The 22914-nt window shown below is 45.4% G+C and overlaps 1 protein-coding gene across 1 annotated transcript in view; it reads right to left on the bottom strand.

The window, feature by feature from the left end:
- Nucleotides 1-22914, bottom strand: part of TUBGCP5 (tubulin gamma complex component 5) — a 103968-nt gene that overhangs the window by 43100 nt on the left and 37954 nt on the right. Inside the window, exons 7-9 of the mRNA XM_073541456.1 lie at nucleotides 6378-6495; nucleotides 4508-4597; nucleotides 621-714 (exon numbers count right to left, since the gene is read on the bottom strand). Coding sequence (XP_073397557.1) covers nucleotides 621-714; nucleotides 4508-4597; nucleotides 6378-6495 — 302 coding nt within the window. The remainder of the gene's footprint in view (nucleotides 1-620; nucleotides 715-4507; nucleotides 4598-6377; nucleotides 6496-22914) is intronic.

Genomic DNA, 22914 nt, shown 5'->3' with positions numbered 1-22914 from the left:
ACCCGAAGCAAGTTGCAAGCCCTGTCTATTGAAAATGGTATCTGCTCTGCAGTCAGGATGTTATAGAGCAGGAGGAGCTGATCAGATTGATATATATTTTGGGGGGAAAAGTTTTAGTATATCAAGTATTTTATTCATTGAAATTGCTGGTGTTTGTAAGCATGCGAGTCCAGTGGGCGGTCCTACTCAGTGACTGCATGCAGAGAGCTATCAATCACTGAGTAGGGCCGCCCTCTGGACTCATACTTACAAACAGCAGGGATTTTAATGAATAAAATACAAGTTACACTCCATCTTTTCCCACATCCTATATATCTTCTGCTCAGTTTCCTCTTCTCTATACCATGATGTCCACAGATCTGACTGTATGTACAATATATACAATGTGACAGGGTCCCTTTAATTATCGGATTGATTTTCCATTATTAATAATAATTGTTGTGACTGTATAAATGTAACAAGTTATATATTCCTATCAGTAGATACAGGATTAGTTCCTGCTTTAGTAGTGATAAACGAATGTAGCATTTAGTTCACCATAATACCAAATATTATAAAATAATAAAAGACCTTCAAATGCAGATATCTGAAGAGGATAATATATCAGACTATTGACCTACATGTGTCATATGTGTCACAATTATGTCAGTCCTGACCGTGACTTTTCCATCATTTAATTGAAAGATGAAAAGCTTCTTCACGCCTGAAAGTAACCTAAAATAAAAAAATATATAGGTTACTTCTCATCAGACATGCACAAACACAGTGGAAAAGGAGTTAAGATGGCCACAAGGAATTGACCCAATATCATTTATTAGGTACAGCTCTGTACATGGGGCTGTGCCTGGCCCCGAGGAGGAGGCTCATTTACTTGGCATCTATCACAAGGATTCTGGTTTAGGGACAGCGATCCGTCACTTATTGGGCTGCTTGCTGTAGTTTTGATTATCACGGTTTTATTTGCTGCAGATCTATCAGTTCCCTAAATGCTGAGCTCTGCATAAACCCGCCCACACCACTGATTGGCACTGTGCATAGACAGAAAGCATCAGCCTATGCTAATCTGTTGCTGGGGCTGTGGGAGAGGGACCTCTTCCTGTCAGGCCGGCTGCTGTCGATAGACCGTGTCCCCTTTTGGACGCGGTACATCGACGACAGCCTTTTTGTCTGGCAGGGCACGGATATGAACCTTGCACAATTCATTGGGTGTCTCAACAGTAATGATCTGAAGATCCCGCTCACTTGTGAGTGGGATGTGATCAAAATTAATTTTTTTGATGTCACCATCAGCAAGGATCACAGTGGAAATGTGCACACGGAAATTTTCCGGAAGGTCACTGCCACAAATACATTGTTGCATGCCTCTTCCTGCCATCCTCGCCATATGGTTTCCTCTATACCAGTGGGACAGTTCCTCCGCCTGCGCCGTATCTGCTCAACTGACATTAATTTTGAGAGGCGGGCAGAGGAATTGAGGAGGAGGTTCCTCGAATGTGGGTACAGCAGATGTGCCATTAAGAAGGTGTACCATAGGGTGAAATATTCTACACGTAACCGTCTGCTGTACAAACAACGGAGAGATATAGAATCTGATGTCAAGGGTCAACCTAGGTTCATCACGACCTTCCAACCACATTCGGATAGGGTGAGATCCGCACTGGCCAAGGCATGGCCTATACTGCAGGTGGATTCGGTCATTGGGAAATTTCTCCCAAAACGACCACTAAATACATTTAGACGCGCTAAAAACCTCCGTGATTATTTGACCAATAGCCATCATGTAGGACAAGGATCACAAACATTTTTGGACACGATTCTGATTGGGGGTGGCTGTGTTCCATGTGATCGTTGTGTCGCATGTCCCAATGTAGACAGATGCAATGATTTTTTTTTTTTTTTTTTTTTTTTTTAACTCTGATGGTATAAGAAATTATAAAATCAAGAATCGGATAACCTGTACCACCAGATATGTCGTATATTTTGCGACATGCCCATGTGCGCTACTTTACATTGGGATGACGACGAGACAATTTAAAGTCCGGATAAGGGAGCATGTCCTGAGGATCCAGGCGGCTACGAACCACAAGGACACGGCCACTCTCAAAACGATCCCTAAACACTTTGAATGTGACAGCACTCTTTTTAGAGTGAGTGGCATTGATGTCTTGGACATTAATATTAGGGGAGGTAATTGTCAAAATTCCTTGGCCAGTTAGAAACACGCTGGATCTGGACCCTGAATACCGTTCAGCCCCTGGGGCTCAATGAAAATATTAGTTTCACACCATTTTTGTAGTCGCCAGTTCACTGTGCTACGATGTACCTCCGCATCAGCTGTTTTTAATTGGTTTTAATAATTTTTTCTTTTTTATACTTGGGTGTTCTATTCGCTGTGTACATATATACACGGAAAATTGGAAGTTGCGTATCGTCTGGGACTTTTCATTGCGTCGGAGCGGATTCTCATCATCCGTATACACTGTCTATGTGCGTTGTTTTTGCCCTGAATGTTCTTTTATAAGGGGGCCTTTGATTCAGAGATTTGTTTACTCTTATATTTGGATAAATATATCTTCTATATATAGTTTAATATGGGTACTTCCTTTCAATGGGTGACTTGTGTCACTTTTTTGTATCTGGGTGTCCTCTGCGGGATTTTGTTCCCTTTATCTATCTGTATATATGTATTGCAGTTCTTTTTATACATGTCATCTGTGTATGTATATGCAGTGCAATCTTTCAACGCATGACACCGGATATTATAGTTTATTACTTTTTAGATATTTTTCTTGCTGTATAGTACTGTGTCATATACAGATATATGTATGATTACTGCATTGTTTCCTTGTGTATATATATACTTATAATGTGGACCCTTTATAATGGTTGTTAATATATTTTTACCCCATATTAAATCATGACGCATTTGTATATGGCTGTATAAAATCTTATCCTGTAATGATTTGTGTGTTTATACATATTAATTTGTCTAGATTTATTGCTCTGTTCATATAGTACTAGATGGTAGCCCGATTCTAACGCATCAGGTATTCTAGAAAATCTCACTCTCTCCGCGCTGCAGATCTCCCGACGGAGGGGTGCGTTGTTCGAATGTGCTGATTGGTCGTACCCGGCCGGCCGCGACCAATCAGCGCCGCAGGATTTCCATTACAGACAGACAGAATATTATATACTAGATTGTCTTATGCCCACAACTGACAGCAGTAAATATGGTTCCTCTTGTCGCTGTATGTGGCGCGCATGTGCCGCTCGTTGACGCAGCGGTGCGACGACTTCTGGGTCACATGGGGCCCCACGTGTTTCCGGTGCTCGGCTGCCTGTGTGCAGCCCGGCGGACGTAATGGTAACCATGGCGACATGGCGCCACATTCAGTTTCCGGACTACTAATATTTAAACCAAGCGCCCTGTCCCTGCCATATGCCCCTTGAGAAAGGTACTGCCGAAACGCGCGTTGGGACGGGTGGGTCTGTCCTGGAGGGTGTTCCACGCTACATAAGGTATTTATTCACTTACACTGTTACGTGATTTCTGTGCTATTTGAGCAAAAACTTTTTCTGGTACTGCCACCTGTATATTATTGTAGCTATAGCATGTAGTATACTGCATTTAATTTATTGTGGATACTTTACCTCTGTGGGCATACCCACCCTGGGCAATTTTTCTTGATGCTGGGATCATTTGGCCACCATCTTTTAGCCCTATTTTGTCTGTAGGATTTTATTACATGTTTAATAAAGATGTTGTTTTATTTTTGGACTCTATGACTGCCTGTCCTTCATGTTTCTTTGATTACGTAATGCAGTTGTCCATATTTCATCCATACCATGGTGGCTTTATGGGATACTATTAAATTGGATTTATTGATTTTTGCTTCCACCCATTATGTACATGAGAATTTTACAATAGACAGAAAGCTGCCAATCAGTGGTGGGGGCAGGGTTGTATAGAACTGATGATTATCGAGGACTACACAGCACCAGGTTTACTTGTCCCCTTGTGATAATCTGTTGATAAAACAGTGATTGTATCAAAACTACATTTAGCAGCCCAGTAAGTGACACATTGCAAGAATCAGGGTCTTTGCCCCTATATTATTCTGCTCTGAGATTAGGTGGTAAAAACCTGCTGATTTATTTTCTTTTAAAAGAAACTATAGGGAATGTACACACGATAAGTATTGGGGAGGTAGTATTGCGCCAAAGATTACGGCACTCCTTAGTTGTAGTCACTGCTCTGTCAGCATGCTATGTTCAAGGGTACCACACTTTACAAGATGGCCATTGTGGATCACGGCCTATTAGGAGCAGTGTGGTGGCTGCTTAGTACAGAGGCTGACAGTCGTGGTCTTTCGTGCAGTATTATCGGGACATCCATCCTACCACCCAGAATGACCACAATACCCTTTCTATGACTGCAAGATCAGACCACAATTTGTTTATAGTCTGTTATCAATCATCACATTGGTACTCAGACCTGGTCACCTACCACAGAGTCTCCCGGATCACTTGCGATTCCGTTACAATGGTTTTCTCATCAGGGGTGTACAGGGGATCTGCGGTGTATAAATGCTGGTCCCTAGAAAACACAATTATATTAGGACCTACTCAGGTGAAACATAACAGTGGAATAAAAAAAATTAGGCAGATTCTTTACTACTTTTTTTGTAGGCCATCTTTGTTTTGGTCTGGATGAAAAGCTATAATGGTGGATTCTGTATCTATCCATTCGGGGGCATCGGACCCTTGGATACTGTGTAGTCTAGTTAGTCCTCGCATGCTTCCCTGCTTTCTACAGCGTCTTGGTCTCCTGTTTCCTATTACCACTGACCATTCCAGGTCACATCTCCTTTACTAATGAATTGCCCTCATCACATGTCTAAACTTGGTCAATTTCTGTCTGGTGATCATGGCTTCCAGAGACAATGGTGGGTTTATATGATGAAAAACATTTGTTGGTGCCCTGGCTGTCCATGCGATTTGTAGAAATGTTCTCCAGCACGGCAGATCAAAGGCATCAATCATCTTCTGTCCGATTTCATGAGTGTCCACGTCTCAAATCCATACATCTCAGTCAGGAACACAATTGCCGACTTTGTCGGTGACTAAGCCGTCATTGAACTACTGCCCGGTAAACTTGTCCTTCCACAATGTAAGGCAGCACTTATTGTCCGTTTTGGGGATACTCACTTGGCAGTGGATTCACATCACACAGGAACACTTTCCACTTAAACAGTCCATGTGGTTTATTAAACAGCATAAACCATGTTAGGTAACACAAAGAATACAGTCTTGCATCAGACAGATTAATCCTTAATGATCATAGTAGAGCTCCACTCTCTCAGTTCATTAGTGTCCATAGAACATCACGGGCACCAACAGTTATATCCCCATGTCTGGGGTTACCTCACAGGAGCTCCGGCTCCAGATGCCGACTCTTTGGTAGTCCTCTCTCTCAGGGAAGCTGCCGTACTGGGATCACCGTCCCAGACAACGCCTTGCACACCAGGCCACCTGACAGTCCAGATCCACAGACTGACAGTAGCTCCCCCAATGCAGTGCAGTCACAGACTCTGCTGCACACACGTGGCCAGTCCGGGTGCTGTTCAGGGATCCGACCCTCCTCCTTAGGTCTCCCAACACACCGGCCTCACCAGGTCCAGGGCCTCAGTGGGTGCTATTCAGGACGTCCGTCCCGTCCTGAGACCGTCCAACACTCACACCTCACCGGGCGCTATTCAGGGATCCGTCCCTACTCGCAGGGACTCCCAACACACCGGCCTCACCAGGTCTACGGTCGCAGCAGGTGCTATTCAGGAGGGCAGCACACCTTCCAACACCTAGACCCTCCAGGACCTTCCACCCTGAACCATTTAGATTCACACTCTCTCCCCCATGTGACCAGACCTAAGGCACATTATATGGTACATAACCACACCCACAGGTGAGGTATGGCTCACATGGTAATGACCTCACTAAAGGTCCTATTTCACACAGCCAAACACACACAGACTTTATCCTGGGTGTTCAGACACGCTCCTGGGTGGGTTTGTAGGTGACTGGTCCCACCCATCTCACCAAGTCACCTGGAAGCTTTCCCAATACACAGCAACAAACCCTCAGCAGTATTATCTGCTGATCAACACACGTTCAAGCTTCCACCACAGGGCACCCACCCTTGTGATACATATCGGCCATTTACAATCCTGCCGCTCACCATTTCCCCATCACAATAAAGGAAATGCCTGCATGCACGTCTTGGGAAGTCCATACAGCGCCCCCTAGCTGTCACAGGGGTCACTGCATCACAACAACTTTTTTATGATAATGGACAAAAGATACAAATAAACATTTCTTACCAGACAGCAGCTAGATTAGAATGTAAATGTGAACTGTGGGAAAATCTGCTGGCCCGAGGCGTCCAGTACTGAGGGACCACGTGCTGCTCCAGCCAAGTGCGTGCGTCAGGTTCCCCGACTGTAGGGAACAGTTACAAAACGGTCAGTGAAAAGAATTACCACTATTGTTAAATGTAACATCAACGTCCGACTCAAGGGGAATTATCATCCCTTACAGTGATGAGAACGCTCATCAGAGAAGCCGGGTGTCACTGAGTGCAGCGAGAATCGGGAGGCTGTAAGTGTTGAGGTCGGTGTTCGGCGCCTCTGAATAGCAGTCACTTCACTGCTATTGACAGTTGCTGGAGACAGATTCCAGGAACTTGCACTAAGGCGGAGCTTCGTGGCAACACTTTTACAAATAAACTGGTGGATAGGGGACTGTCACTTCTGTCTTGTTATGTTTTTCCTTTCTGGGTGGTTTACGATGGACCTGAATGAGATTTTTTTTAATAAATTGGTGAACGAGTAATAGTGAGAGGGAGTCTTTCAAATAAAGTGATTTTTTGTGTGTTTTTATTTCTTTCTTTCTTTTTTTTTTTTATTACTGGGTTAGTAATGGTTTCTGATAGACACCTCTCCATTACTAACCCCAGGGGCTGAGGGCAGCTGTGATTTTTTTAATCATCCATTCTGAGGACTAAAGGGGACGAGCGGTGAGTGCCCTGAAAGATTGGGCCCTGCGTTTTCTCCCCCCCTACTGTTATACTCGCTATACCCGATGGCACCATTACTGTGGGAGCTTGTGGACTCCCTTCACTGCTGCTGTCTCTGTGGGTGCTGCGGATCCCCCTCCCCTCCGCAAGAAATCCTGTTGACTCGGCACCAGACGCTGTCCTCATAAACTCACGTGGCTCATCTGTGTGGGAATTATTCCTGGGCTGCAATCATTTAATAATAGCCCTGCTGGGTTTATCATCTGACGTTGGAAACCACCGGAGCATATACCTCCAGTTATCTTGCTGTACCATACTGCCACTGATCATGAATCAATCTAAGGGGTCAGGAGTAGCAGAAAAGTTGAAAGAATATGCCAGACCCGATCCCTCTGAAAGTGCACGATCTCTTAGAACCAATCCCTCTCAAGCTCAGCGTAAGAATCGTCCATCTGGGGAGAATAAGAATCTGAGCAGGAAGAACGGACCCTCAAAAAGGCATCCGAACAGTTGATGCAGGCCATCTCTTTGACTAGGACATCCCTGACTGAGAAAATAGAGGACGCATATACTGAGGTGGGACGACTTCGACAGGATATGCAAACTATGAGGGGACGCATTAAAGAAGTGGAGACAAGAGTGTCCCAGGTGGAGGACACCATCGCGCCTATGGAGGCCAAGTTAACGAAAGCGGCAGGTTCTGTGAACGCCTGGAGGCAGAAAGCGGACGACCTGGAGAATAGAATGTGTCGGAACAATATTCATGTTATTGGTCTGCCGGAACGCTCAGAAGGTCAATATCCTGAGCAATTTCTGGAAGGTTGGCTTAAGGCTTCTTTGGGAGATGAATTCTCTCCAATGTTTGCCGTCGAAAGGGCTCATAGGGTCCCTACAAAACCCCTTCCTCCGGGAGCCCCACCTAGACCTTTCCTGGCACGTCTCCTCAACTGTAAAGACAGAGACACTATTCTGCTCCTTGCATGGCAAAAAGGCCCCATCAAGTTCAACAATGCCGTGATCTCGATTTTCCCTGACTTTTCCATGGAAGTTCAGAAACAGAGGGCACAATTAATCGATGTAAAGAACCAGCTTAAAGAGAGAAATGTTATATACTCAATGATCTTTCTGGCCCGGCTCCGGGTCGTACATGGGCGCTCCTCTGTGTTTTTTACGGATCCAGCGGAGGCGACTGAATGGCTGGGGTCTCATATGGGATCCCCTGCAAAGGAATCCTAATATACGTACTACTAACCTAAATTCTTTTATTAATGGTCTAATGGGGGCTCTCCTTGCAGGTACCCAGTTTACCAACTATACCGGACACTGTTACCAGTGATGGTATCCCCCTGCTTGTGTTTTGCTAAGAGCGTGAGACTTTGCTCCACTAATGTTTGGTTCCTGTTTTGTTTTCTTTTTTACAATAGTTTTGATTGTTGCTTAGGTAAAAGTCGCAGCCAATGGCAATCTCAATCTCTATGTGGTGCCTCTAAATTCTGCTACGGTAGTACTGTATGCCATATTCAACGGAGTGGGTATGGGGTCTGAGATGATATGTATGACATGGAACGTGAGAGGTATAAAGGCCCCCCGGAAAAAGATCAAGGTTTTCTCACAGATCAGACATTATCATCCTCACATTGTGGCCTTGGTGGAGACGCATCCGACCAGAGATACTGCTCGGTGCGTGCAGAAACCTTGGGTACAATGGTATGTCCATGCATTTCACACTAGTTATTCGAGAGGGGTCTCATTGCTGGTACATAGAGATGTTAGATGGGAAGCCAGGGAGACCCGGAGGGATCCTGAAGGTCGCTTTGTCTTTGTACATGCATTGACAAATACCAGGGAATATGTAATCCTATGTGTTTATAACCCCTCACTGGCGAATACGTCCATTCTTCAAAAAGCAATGAGCTTTGCCTTGAATAATCCAGACGCGGATGTTATCTGCATGAGAGACTTCAACATGGTCATGAATACCCACCTTGACAAATTGAGATTAGAGGGAGGCACGTCTGGGGGAGTCTCTTCGTTGAATGTGACCCAATTGTCATTATTTATGGAAGGTAGAGGGTGGCTATATTTATGGAGGATGAATCACCCTGAATCAAGGGAGTATACCTGCCACTCATCCACTAAGCGGTCTCTATCGCGCATAGATTATATATTCGGATCCAGCGGTCTGGTGATGTGGGTAGACAACATAGAACATGGCAGTAGGGGGATTTCAGACCATAGTCCGGTCATTCTTAAACTTAAATATGGGCAACCAAATAATAGGATGTTCTGGAAGCTGAATCCTTTTTGGTTAAAGTTAATGGCGACTCCAGATAGAACGATTGATCAGTTCCATTGCGTCATCTCGTCCCACCCAGAGCCTCAGGATATGAATTTATTTTGGGATGCCCTTAAGGCATATCTGAGGGGTTGCTTATCTTCCACAATTTCTTATATCAAAAAGGGTAACCTCAGGGGAAGATGATGAGATGGAGCGGCGATTGAAAGATTCAGAGGCTACATATATATCTAACCAAACTAGCGGTAACAGGACTGAGTGGTCGGTTGCTCATAGGTTATATGCTCAGCATAAGGACACTAAGTACAAGCGTAAACTATTCTTTACTCGCCAGTCGTATTTTGAACCTATTTGGTGCGCCAACATAACACCTAAAACACAATACTACAGATTCGTAAGCCGGATGATTCATTGGTATCTTCAACCAAAGAAATACTTGGCTGTTTTTATGATTATTACAGGTCATTATATGAATCTAAAAGTGACTGACAGCTTGGGTTGTTTAGACTGTCAGATGTGATATTCCCTACATTAGATCCTGAACAACGGGCCCTTATGGATGCTGAATTTACTGTGGAGGAGATAAAAAATGCCATAACGGACATGGCCTCCGGGAAGGCCCCAGGGCCGGATGGATTCCCTATCGAACTGTACAGGAAATATAGAGATATATTAACGCCACTTTTGGTTAAAGTATTTCGGGGAATTTGGGAAGGGAAATCTATGCCTGAACCTTTTATGAAGCTAATATCATAGTGCTTAAGAAGGAGGGGAAGGACCCTTTGAAATGTGGACCCTACCGCCCTATCTCGTTAGTAAATGTGGACTATAAAATTTTTACTAAGATTCTAGCTACCAGACTGAATTTGATTATATTGATTACATTCTGATCAAACAGGTTTTATGCCTGGTAAGAGTACTTCCATTAACATCAGACGGGTCCAGTCAATAGCCCAATATAGCTCTCTAATGCCAGACAACAAGTGGGCACTGGCATCGCTAGATGCCTCTATTGAGTGGCCTTTCCTCTCCGCGTGCTTACAAAGTTATGGCTTTGGGGATAAATTTATAAAATGGATCAAAATACTATAAATGAAGCCCAAAGCCCGTATTATAGTGAACAACTCCATGTCTGAGTCTTTTCCATTGCATAGGGGGACTCGTCAAGGGTGCCCCCTCTCCCCGGCCCTATTTGCCCTTGCGATTGAGGCATTGGCAATACGTATTAAATCTTCACCTGGTATTAAAGGTATAAATATAGCGGGTCGGGTAGATACCATTGGTCTATATGCTGACGATATGGTGATATTCATGGATGAAGCGGAGAAGACTCTACCACAAGTAATTGCCATTATAGATAGATTCAGTAAATACTCAGGTCTATATATAAATTGGGAGAAGTCCGCTCTGCTACTCCTTTCTCACGCCCCAATGTCCCAGTTAGAAGCTCTCTCCTTGCTGCCTATTGTATCTAGTTTTAAATATTTGGGTATATATATATATATATATATATCTCAAAATAGTACGCTTGACTCACAACTCAATATTCACCCATTGCTGGAACTAGTTAAAATGAAATTCACAACTTGGAGCAAACTCCCACTGTCTGTGGCCGGACGTATAAACCTAATTAAAATATTACTCCCCAAGCTCAGCTATTCCCTTCAGCATAGTGCTGTAATAGTACCCAAATCCTTCTTTGTAAATCTCAATTCCCAGATCATATCTTTCATCTGGGGGAAAACTAGGCCCAAACTTAAAATGACCACCCTGCAGAGACCAAGGAAAGGAGGTGGGGCTGCGTTGCCAGATTTTTTCTTATACTATTTTGCTGGGCAAGCTAAAGCTTTAAATAAATGGATGCCGGGTGGTTGCCTCCCCAATTCGGAAAGCCACCTACTCCATGCTGCGCGAACTGACTGCCCACTAGGTTTCCTTGAGTTGGAGAAGACTAATGTCCCTCGTTTACTACCCTTGCTCCGACTGGCGCGATTACTATGGAGACAGATTAAGAAAGTGATTGGGTTTAAAGATTTTATAGCTGAAATGCCCCTATGGAATAATGACTATTTCCCAGAACTACTGAACCACCCATCCACTGTTTTTTGGATGCAACATGTTTCCTCGATGGGAGACTTGTATGACCAGGGGACCTTGGTGTCTTTTGAGCAATTACAGGTTGCACATGATATTCCGAGATCCCAGTTTTTTCGTTATTTACAGCTGAGGTCGGCTCTTCAATCACATATGAGATGTGGGGGTGTGGACCGTACTATTTCATCTCTGCCTCTGATAGGAATCCTTAATTTGCAAGGTCCCCAGGTCTGCCCATGCTTGTATGCTTATAGAGTATCTCCGGTGTGCTCGAATACTATGTTCAAGTCGCCGCGGCTGCATGTCTCATGGCTGTTCAACAGCTGCAAAACATGCAGGGATTGCCTAATAAACAGCAATCGTGGCGACTTGAACATAGTGTTAGAGCATGCCAAAGATGCTCTATTAGCACTCAAAGCATGTTCGGATAAGCTCTGGGCCCACCAAAACACATGTAAACATATAAAAAGTAATACAGTAAAAATAGGGATTTTTGTGCACTCACCGTAAAAATGATTGGCTCGGAGAAAAGGATTTTACTGTGAGTACACAAAAATCCCTATTTCTCCTACGCCTCATTGGGGGACACACTGACAGTGGGTGTTATGCTGCTGGCCACTAGGAGGACACTAAGTAAACCAGAAAAAAAGTTAGCTCCTCCCCTGCTGTATACACCCTCTAGCTGGCTGAGATTTCTCCAGTTCAGTGAAAAAAGCAGTAGGAGCATAAACAGTCAACAATAACCATAACTATGTCAAAACCTAAGAATGTTACAGGAAAGATGTATATCTTTGTACCGTGTTAGCCAGCAGATAGAAAAATATTCAGAATTGAGAGTCCTCAGTGGTTGATACCTTTTAATGGCTAACTGAAAAGATGGTAACACATTGCAAGCTTTCGAGACTACTCAGGTCTCTTCATCAGGCATAGACTAATACAAAATCTGAAGAACCTTTCCTTGCAACCAGAAAAAAATGTAAAACCTGTCCATCTATAATGACCACGGACAAGATAAAGATCCTCAATTCACATCAGAACTACAAAATCCCAGGTACTTTCAGCTGCATTACATCTAATGTGGTGTACTTAATTATTTGTACTAAATGTCCAACTGGGGGTCTGTATGTGGGGGAGACAGGGCAAAAGCTTAGAGGAAGGATGAATGCTCATCGTCACACAATAAGAGAAAAAAGAATGGATCTACCTGTGGCAAAACATTTTTGTATGATGGACCACAACACCAGGGATATGAAATTACTGGTATTGAAAGGCAACTTCACATCTCAGAGAGAGAGAAGAGTCTGTGAGTATAAATTTATGACGACCTTTGACACTCAATGCTGGAATGAATGTGTCGCATGGATTTATGTCTTTTTACATCAATTAAGGAATTTGCTCCTAAGACCTTGTGGGGGCATCACAACACATTAGGAGACCCCTATCAGAGGACAATAAAACATCCGGACTCCTTATCCATGAACTGGTCCAATATTTGTTTCTCCCTCTCCCATAATCATAATTCTGCTTCACGTCACTTGTCTCATCTATTGCATTTTTTCTGTGCTGTATTGTGCATAAATATTTGACTCTTCAGATTTTGTATTAGTCTATGCCTGATGAAGAGACCTGAGTAGTCTCGAAAGCTTGCAATGTGTTACCATCTTTTCAGTTAGCCATTAAAAGGTATCAACCACTGAGGACTCTCAATTCTGAATATTTTTCTAAGAATGCTACAGTGAGCCAATAGGCTAAACAGGGTGGGTGCTGTGTCCCCCAATGAATGGCTTGGAGAAAAGGATTTTACGTTGAGTACACAAAAATCTCTCTTTCTCCTACGCCTCATTGGGGGACACAGAGACAGTGGGACGTCCTAAAGCAGTGCCTGGGTGGGGAGCACACATCTGCTAATACCCCAAGTACCACGAGTCAACACTGAGGTACTGCCGATTGCAGGCTGCGTCTGCCATGAGCTGCATCCGCAGAGGGCTGAAAATGAATTTGGTAATGTCTTGTATAAGTATGCAGACTGGACTAAGTCGCAGCCTTGCAGACCTGTTCTGCCGACGCCTGGGACCGAATGGCCCACAAGGTGCCCACTGAGCGGGTAGAGTGCACCTTAATCCCTGCTGGGACAGGAGCGTTAATGACACAGTAGGATTCCTGAATAGCCAAGCGAATCCACCTGGCTAGCGTCGCTTCTGAAGCGGCTAGACCCTTCTTCTGCCCCTCTGGAAGTATGAACAGGGCATCTGACTTGCGGAAGGGGAGCCGTCCGCGAGATGTACCGTCTCAGAGCCATAACCACATTCAGGGTGTGGAGGGCCTTCTCAATGCGATGGACTGGTGCCGGACAAAAAGAAGGCAAAACAATTTCCTCATTGAGATGGAACTACGACTTTTGGCAGGAAGGAAGGGGACGTCCTGAGAACTGCCTTGTCCTGATGAAGATTCAGGAACGGAGGACGGTAGGACAGGGCCACCAATTCCGAAACTCGTCTAATTGACGTAACTGCCACTAGAGAGACCAACTTCCAAGAGAGAACGGTCAGTGGCACGTCCTGCAGCAGTTCGAAAGGAGCCTCCTGTAAGGCCCCAAGAACCAGGTTAAGGACCCATGATTCCAATGGCCTTCTATAAGGAGGCATCACATGGGAGACTCCCTGAATGAACATCTTGACGTGAATTTTGGTGGCAATTTTGCATTGGAATAGCACTGACAAGGCCGAAATTTGGCCCTTGAGAGAGCTAAGCGCGAGGCCTGACTTTAATCCGGATTGAAGGAATTCCAATATGGCCGGAATGGAAATATACCAGAGGGGATCGACCATGATCCTTGCACCACGAAAAGAAGGTCTTCCAGGCGTGGTGATAGATGCGCATGGACACAGGCTTCCTAGCACTAATCATGGTGGAAATCACAATATGAGAGAACCCAGCCTGTGCTAAAATCCAGGATTCAACGGCCACGCCGTCAGAGACAGGGCCCCGGAGTTCTGGTGGTAAATCGGGCCCTGAGAGAGAGTAGATCCATGCGATCTGGAAGTCGCCAGGGAACATCTGCAACTAGTTGTATTAGTTCTGCGTACCATGCTCGGCACGGCTAATCTGGCGCGACTAGGATCACTGGTACTCCCCCCCCCCCCCCACTCTGATTATCATGATGACCCTCGGAAGCAAGGGAAGAGAGGGAAAGATGCCATGGCAGAAACTAAGGCGTCCGCTCCGATGGCGCATGGATCGCGCGATCGGGAATGAACCGAGGAACCTTGTTTAGTCTTGAGGCCCTGAGATCCACCTCCGGAGTCCCCCAACGAAGACAAATCTGCTGAATGACTTCTGAATGAAGAGACCACTCTCCTGAGGCAAGGCCTTGGCGAGTGAGAAAAGCTGCCACCCAATTTGCTACGCCCGGGATGTGGATTGCTGAGATGGGCGAATGGTTGATCTCGGCCCAATGGAAGATGTGACTCACTTCGTGCATGGCCATCCTGCTCCGAGTACCTCCCTGGCGGTTGATATACGCTACAGCCGTGGCGTTGTCGGGTTGGATCCTGATGGGGTGACCTGCGAGGAGATGGTGGAAACTCCGTGGAGCTAATCTGATCGCTCGTATCTCCAAAATGTTGATGGGGAGACGTGACTCTCGAGTTGACCAACGACCCTGTGTCGTGTGGTGACGAAAGACTGCACCCCAGCCCAGAAGACTTTCGTCGGTGATTACAACCAACCATCTTACTGGGAGAAAAAGACCTCCCTTGATTCAGGGTGGACCTCAGTGTCCACCACTTGAGGACTTGTCTGACTCGCAGGGACAGAAGGAACCGACGGTCCAGGGAGAATGGGCTCTTGTCCCAAGCTAACAGCAACGCATATCGTAAAGGACGGAGATGGAACAGTGCGAATGGGACTGCTGCCACCATCTTTCCGAAAATTCTCATGCTGAAACAAATGGAGTGAGAAACTGGTCGGGAAAGAGTCCGTGCTATCTGTTGTAAGGCTTGGGTCTTTTCTGGAGGGAGAATGACCAACTCGCGGGAAGTGTCCAAGATCATTCCTAACAAGGAAAACTTCTGAGCCGGTTTTGGGAAAGACTTTTCGAGATTATCTTCCACCCCAGACGAGAAAGTGAATTAACTGTTATATCCACGGATTCCTCGCAGGCTGGAAGGGACGGACCCTTGATGAGCAGGTTGTCCAGATACGGTAACTCCACTACTCCCCGAGAGTGGAGAATTGCCATGACAGCCGCCATGACCTTGGTAAAGACCCTGGGGGCGGTAGCGAGTCCGAAGGGCAAGGCAACGAACTGGAAGCGTTCATCGTGAATTGCAAAACGAAAGGAACTGCTGGTGGGACGGGCAGATCGGAGTGTGAAGGATAAGCGTCTTTGATGTCGATGGATGCTAGGAACTCTCCTTTTTCCATGGATGCGACAACTGGTCGAAGAGATTCCATTCGGAAGAGCCGCACCTCGACAAACTGATTAAACAGTTTGAGAGCCAGTATGGGCCGTATCGTCCCGTCCTTCTTTGGAATCACAAAAAGGTTTGAATTAAAAACCCCTGAACCCTTCGTGTTGAGGGACCGGGATGATGACTCCTTCCCTTTGCAGAGCCTGAACAGCCCGAAGGGAGGCTCTTGCCTTCTTCTTGGGGGGTGGGGGGGTAGGATCGGAAAAAACGTGTTGGGGGGGGGGGGGGGGGGGGGGGAGAAAATTCCCTCTTTTATCGGGAGGACACCAGCTCCCTGACCCCACTTGTGGACGACCGCGAGCCAGGTGTGACTGAAGGAAAATAGACGACCATCTACTTAGTCGGTGCCCGCCGGATACCGCGACAAGTCCTTGCGTAGAAGATTTAGGAGATCTGGCTCCCCCAGATCCAGATGCCCTTGGCTTCCAAGAGCGGTTAGGTCTGTATGAAACCTGGGAGCCTCTGTCTCCGCACGGGGACCAGCCTGATCCGGAAGAGAAGATAGAGGAAGACCAACCGGAATTGTGGCGAAAAGATCGAAAACGCGTCGGCTGTTGGTTGCAAAACGGCCAAACAGCCTTTCGTTGGGGAATGAATTTACTCTTTCCTCCAGTAGTATCAGAAATGAGCTGGTCCAGTTTCTCTCCAAAAAGGCGACCAGTTTGATAGGGCAGAGAAGTCAACGATCTTTTAGATGTGGCATCCGCCCGCCAGTCGCGGAGCCATAGGGCTCTTCTAATTGAGATGGCATTAGCGGCAGTTTGAGCAGAGCAATTGCGGCATCTAAAAGAAGCATCCACTACAAGGTCCCCTATGTGAATTATCTGCCTGGTGATGTTGGTTGTCCCCAGAGGAAGATTGCTACCCTAGAAGGCAGTAATTAAGACTTCTTCCCAAGCAGCCATTGCCTTAGCGACCCAAGTTGCCACGATAGATGGAAAAAACGCCGCTCCTGAAGCTTCAAAAAACTGAGCGGGCCAGGTAGTCAATTTGACGGTCGGAGGGGTATCTGACTGAGGAGCCCTCAGAAACGGATAGGAGCGTTTTAGAAGCAAGACGCGATACAGGAGGGTCCATGGAAGGGGACTGTAACCAATCCTTCATTAGGTCTGGAGCAAAAGGGTATTTAGCCTCAGTAGACTTTTGCCCTGTGAACCGCTTATGTGGCCAATCCCTATGTTTCTCGACAATGACCTTAAACTCCGGATGGCTGGTAAATAACCTGCGCACACGTTTGGTCCTCTGGTAACATGTTCTGGAGCGGGAATATTTTCCTCGTCCAACTTCCGAATCCTGTTGACTGATTCTATAAGAGAATCGAGCGAGTGTTGGTCAGTTGGAGGATTCTCAGGGACTGACATGTCAGATTCGAATTCAGAGTCGTGCTCGCTGCGAACATTAGGAGGGAGAACGAGAGACAGAACTCGCCGATGCTGAAGCGTGAGCGTGACTATGGTACGCGTCATGGGTCCGCTTTCAAGAGTCCTAACCATCCCTTGAACGAGTACGACCCCTGCTGGTGGAAGGTTCCCGGCCGTCACCAGGGCCCTCCTTGGGCGGTAAAGACGCTTTCTGACTTAAAGAGGATTCCCGGAGGGTGTCTATAGCCTGGGTCAGTGACTCCACAGACCATGACAGGGACGCAGCCCACTCAGGGGGACTAAACGCAGGAGGCTCGTCAGCAGCGGCAGTGAGGGGAGTTGGAGCGCAGGTCAGGGCGTAGGCCGGGTCGCAGTCCGTGCATAACGGATTACTCTGGGCACTGGGCAAGGCAGTCTTGCAAGTGGTACACACGGTAAAAAACGCAGTGTGCTTCTTAGCAGCCCGTTTAGCTTCTTAGATTGAGACTCGCTCCCCTGAAAGGGTTAAGGGCAGAGCCTAGGCTGCAGAGAATGTGCAAAGAAGGGGTTAAGCTTTAATCTGAGGGCAGATGCAGCTTACCCATGGTCCTGTGCTGTGTCCTCGGGAGGAATAATGGTGGCCCTGTGTGACACCAGGTTCTGTCTGTCAGTGTGCACGCTTTACGGCAGGCCCAGATCAGGCAGAGAAGGGGTTAAGCTTTTGAGGTAAAAGAACACGGCCCCCCCGAGATCAGCAGAGCGCCTCTCGCACAGAGCGAGGAGCGCCAAAGTCGTGGGCGGCGGCGCAAAGTGTGGGCTGCACTATGCAAATTCCAGCCTAGTAGGCCTAAAAGCCGGGACTAAATTTATGGCCTCCCCGCGGTAAGCGCCGGGCGCCAGTGTACCGCCGCTGACGCTAAGTCAGCGCTTCTCCCGGGGACAAGGACCCGACCCCATACCTCCACTCCTGTGCTCAGGCAGGTCGCGCTGTCCGGGGCCTTCCAGCTGCAGGTGTCTCATCCTCCGGGCGATGTAGCAGAGCTGGAGGTCTTAAAGGGGTATTGCTCAAGCGATCCACCCTGTGGCAGGGGGATGGAGAGCTCTGGGGCTGATTCAGGGCATCCGAAAAGCGTTGCTCAAGTCCTCTCCATGTACTCCTGTGCTTCGTTCTGTTGCGCTTGCCCTCGTATCCGTGGAGTACCGACCGTAAGGGAACCATCGACAGAGGAATCAGCCCCAAACGTCGCAGGAAAGTGTACGGGGAGGTATACTCCGTGTGCTTGCCTGTTGTTGGCTCGAGGACGAGCGGGCCGTAGAAAGGAACCGTCGCCCCCTTCACGCCATTAATTAAAAAATAAATATTTACAGAAAATCAAAAATGAATATAAAAACGGTGGGGTCTGAAGCCAGACCCAAATGCCTCCTATAGACACTTAGCAAGAACTGGAGAAATCTCAGCCAGCGAGAGGGTTTATACTGCAGGGGAGGAGCTAACTTTTTTCTGGCTTACTTAGTGTCCTCCTAGTGGCCAGCAGCATAACACCCACTGTCTCTGTGTCCCCCAATGAGGCGTAGAAGAAATAAAAAAAACTGTAAATAACTCTAATTAGCTGAATGGCGCAAAAACGCTGCAGAAAATCCACAGCATCAAGAACACCATATATCTGCAGTGTGGGAAGTATTATAGTGTATATTACACCAAAACATTTAAGGCTTTTGTGCATTTGGTAATAAACTACTTTAGAAAGTACCGTACTTTTCAGATTATAAGACGCTCCAGATTATAAGACGCAACCCAAATTTTGAGGAGAAAAATATGATGTCACGCCGCTCTGTCTGTATCTGCTTGTCGGCGTGACAATGCATGTGTTTGCTTTAACCCCTTACTCCTTTCCCCCTAATTGAGCTGGGATACTGCTGGCTGTTACCTGTATGGAGCCTGCTCAGTTCCCGGCTCTGCTGCGTAGCTGCACATGTGGTGTTAGGTCTTTGCTCTGCTGTATGACCATTCGCATGTGCGGTCCCTGGTCGCCGCTGTGGAAGCTGTCCGCGAGTTGTGAGGTCATTTGCAGCAGGTGCATGACTTTCCACGTGTGTCTAGGCTTGCAGACGATGCCAGGTGCTCTAAGCTGCAGTTACTGCACTGATTGTGCTGCAATGGTTTCTGTGTGCTTAGGGCGTGCGCAGCCACACCTTCCCTGCTTTTATCAGGGTTAGTGTGTGTACTTGAAATGCTGTCCCCAGCCAATTGCTGAGGGGCAGCTCCTTTATAAACTTACCCTGCCCTATGGGCAGGGCCAGAGCTACTCACAATGCTCCTGGACTTTGCCATGTGTGTCTTGTGTCTGTGTCTCTGGACCTCATCTGTCTCGGTTATGGTACCAAAGTCCCTGCCTTGATTTCTGGTTTGTCCTGTACCCTCGCCCTGCCCCGGAGGCAGTATATCCGGGCCTGAATCCTTGATCCTGTACCTGACCCTGTCTAAATTCGCCCTGGCCTGGAGGCGGTGTATTCAGGCTTGAATCCTTGATCCTGTACCTATCCTGTACCTGACCATGTCTGAACTGTCTGCTGTGTTATGTTCCTGGAATCCCTCTGTGTTTGGAGCCCTGCACCCAGTGACTCTGAGACTCTTGTAACCGGTGTTCCTGCTGAGCATCTACTATCCTGTGCTATATCCATGCAGGCCCAGCAATCCTGCGGTGTTAGCACCATCACGCTTGAGTTCCTTCCTAGGTCCTATGCCTGGAGCCTGACGACCGTAGTCTGGAACCTGATGACCGCTGCCTGGAGCTTGATGACTGCAATGGTGCCTGTAGGTCGTGTTGGATGTCCGGAACCAAACGACTCCCGTCTGATGACTGCCGGTGACTCTGATGTCCTGTGGGTGACCCTGATGTCCTGATGACCTCGTGTAACCTGATGTCCTGCCTGCGTCTTGATGACTGTTAAATATTAATAATCCGTTAATTTCTTATAAGACTCAGTTCTGTACATTGCTTTAGCTTACACGACATAGGCTATTTTTAAGCTTGGCTCATGGTACAGGACAACTCCATATATATCAGGATCACGTGCTTCAAGAGACGTATATAATTCATGGCTAACTGTAGAGGTGGCTCGTTCCTTCCCTTATCATCATGAGACACAGACGCAAGATGTCATCTCTGCATGGACATAACTGAACAGCTGGTATGTTAATCCAACCCCCCCTCCAGAGAAGCTACGCACTACAAGACACATGTCTTTTCACAGTTCCAGGAAAGAAGGTTACAAGCTTATATATGAACTAATGGACAATCTCTCTTTCATCTATTTTTATGTTTTTCTGTAATAATCTTTTCTTTGATGGAAGAATCCAAATAGACCATTACATTTTTATCTGGTAAATAGTCCTGAGTATTTTACAAGATAAGCATTATTTTACATTGGAGAGCCAGCCAGATCTGAATTTTTGTATTTTTTTTGCGGATTTCCCTCAACTTGCCCAAAAGGGGGATTGAACTTTGCTAACGTCGGTCATATGTGCAAGTTATCAGGAACTCCACTACTCACAAGAATCAGACAGAATCTAGAAGTGAGGACTAAGAATTGCCAGATGGATTGAGAAGTACTACAAGTGCCAAAGTGCCAGACGTGCTGAAGCCAGACGTGTGAAGACTGGAGCCCAGCGTTGTCCATCAAAGGAACAAGCTGAGACGTTTCAAGGTAAGAGAAATAAAATGGATGTCATTAATTCTCTTGCTAAGCAGAGTAAATTGAAATTTAAGTCTGTAGACAAGTCTAATCCAGAAGTATTATGGCTTAGCTTATATGCCGAGTGCGAACTGGAGAATCAGAAGTTAGATTGTAAGTTTCTCAATAGAGAAAGAGATAAATTAAAAAATATTCTACAGATGGTAGATATATTTCATAGATCTGTGTCAGAGAAATCCAAAAATGATTGTGTGAAGGAAAATAGTGATGTTCCCGAGATTCACTGTAATGTGGAGAAACAGTTACAAGTAGCAGCAGCTATTCAAGGTGACCTTGCAGACGTTGAACAAGATGGAGAAGTAGGAGGAGACTTCAGAACTGACGTAGATGACGTACAAGGGAAAGACGTACCACTAAAAATAGACGACTCACAGGCCCAACTCCGAAGTAAAGTAAGAAAAAATTTGCTAAAAATATGTAAAATCATTCCTGCATATGATAACAAAATCCATGTTTGTAGAAACTCAGAGGTTTTTGAAAGCTGTGTTGACAAATTTGATTTATCTAATGAGGAGAAGAATCAGTTGTTCAAAAATGTGGATCCCTGTAAACTTTGCTAGGAAATTGACTTTAAAGTTATCTGGTGAAACACATGAGAATTTAACTGATAAGGATAGATTACAAATTCTCATTTTTTGTTCATCAAGTGAAAATCATCCAGATATTGATATTCTTCAAAAATTAAGGATTGATCGGAAGGAATGTACTTTCACGTTTATGTCCATATATGAACGTCTGTACAAAATGCTGAGTGAGAATGTCAAAACACAGTCCCTCATAAGGAGTTTTGTAAGCAAATTTTGGTTTTTAAATCCTGCATCTCGTGTTATTGCGTCACAAAAAGATTCTTTATTGGAATGTGCGCAATCCCTTGATTTTGCCAGAAAACACGAGAATCGTGAAAGGAAAGTAAATTGTGCTAATTTTGTGAAGACAGGCAGAGTAAAATCTTATCAGAAGCCTGTATTAGCAAAGCCTTCTAAAATGAGTTTTCCCCAAAATCAAATCTATGAAGAACGAAGAAAATTACATATTTGTTATAAGCCCTATGGAATGATGCAAAGGACCACTGAAAAAACTTCACAGTTTAAGCCCTATAAAATTCCAAGTTCTGATTTTCTTTCTGTAACAAAGATGGCCGAATTTGACAGACAGAAGCAGGTGGTGAGTGACATCATGGCCTGTAAATTGAATACTCTGCTCCAAGAATCTATCAGCTTCAAAATGGCAAGAACTTTTCAGGATATTTTTTGCAGAGAAATAAGTATGGGTGTAGGAATTGGCTAGAAAAAGTAATTATATATATTGTGTAAAAGAATTATACAATTTGTCAGTTATATGTAATTATTTTATAGAGTATAATCCTGTAGTTCTATGGTTTATAGATATACATATTCATACAGTATATACAGTATATAGTTTGTAGAAGTAATCTACTTCAGTAATATTTAGAATTATGAATATGATATTAACCTTATCTTTTATTTTTCCTTAGAATTTTTATTTCAAAGCAGGACTTAATCGGAAAAATTCTCTTACAAGGAAGTATGCCTTTATTTACACAGGAAGTTGCAATTATTGCATGATTTCTTATATTTAACACTTAAAAGAAAATAACTAACTGTATTTTAAATGTGTTCTGTGTGTGCCTTTACTGCATGGCATGACATGACATGACAACCACAGCATGTGAAATTTGAACTTTGTTCTAATAATAGGTATACCAGTATACCATGTCCCTGTTCTTTAGGAAAAGAATTTTTAGGGGGTCTCAACTTTTGCAAACCAATGGAATTTTTTCCAGGCCTAAATGTCAAGTATAGCTATACAACATATATTTATGTCATGTGTATTTGGGGAATATTCAAAGAAATATTAAGACTA

The sequence above is a fragment of the Dendrobates tinctorius genome, unplaced genomic scaffold (genome assembly GCF_039654945.1).
Source record: "Dendrobates tinctorius isolate UK_male_01 unplaced genomic scaffold, ASM3965494v1 ptg000121l, whole genome shotgun sequence".
NCBI classification, from domain to species: domain Eukaryota; kingdom Metazoa; phylum Chordata; class Amphibia; order Anura; family Dendrobatidae; genus Dendrobates; species Dendrobates tinctorius.
This window is presented reverse-complemented; position numbering and strand designations above follow the sequence as displayed.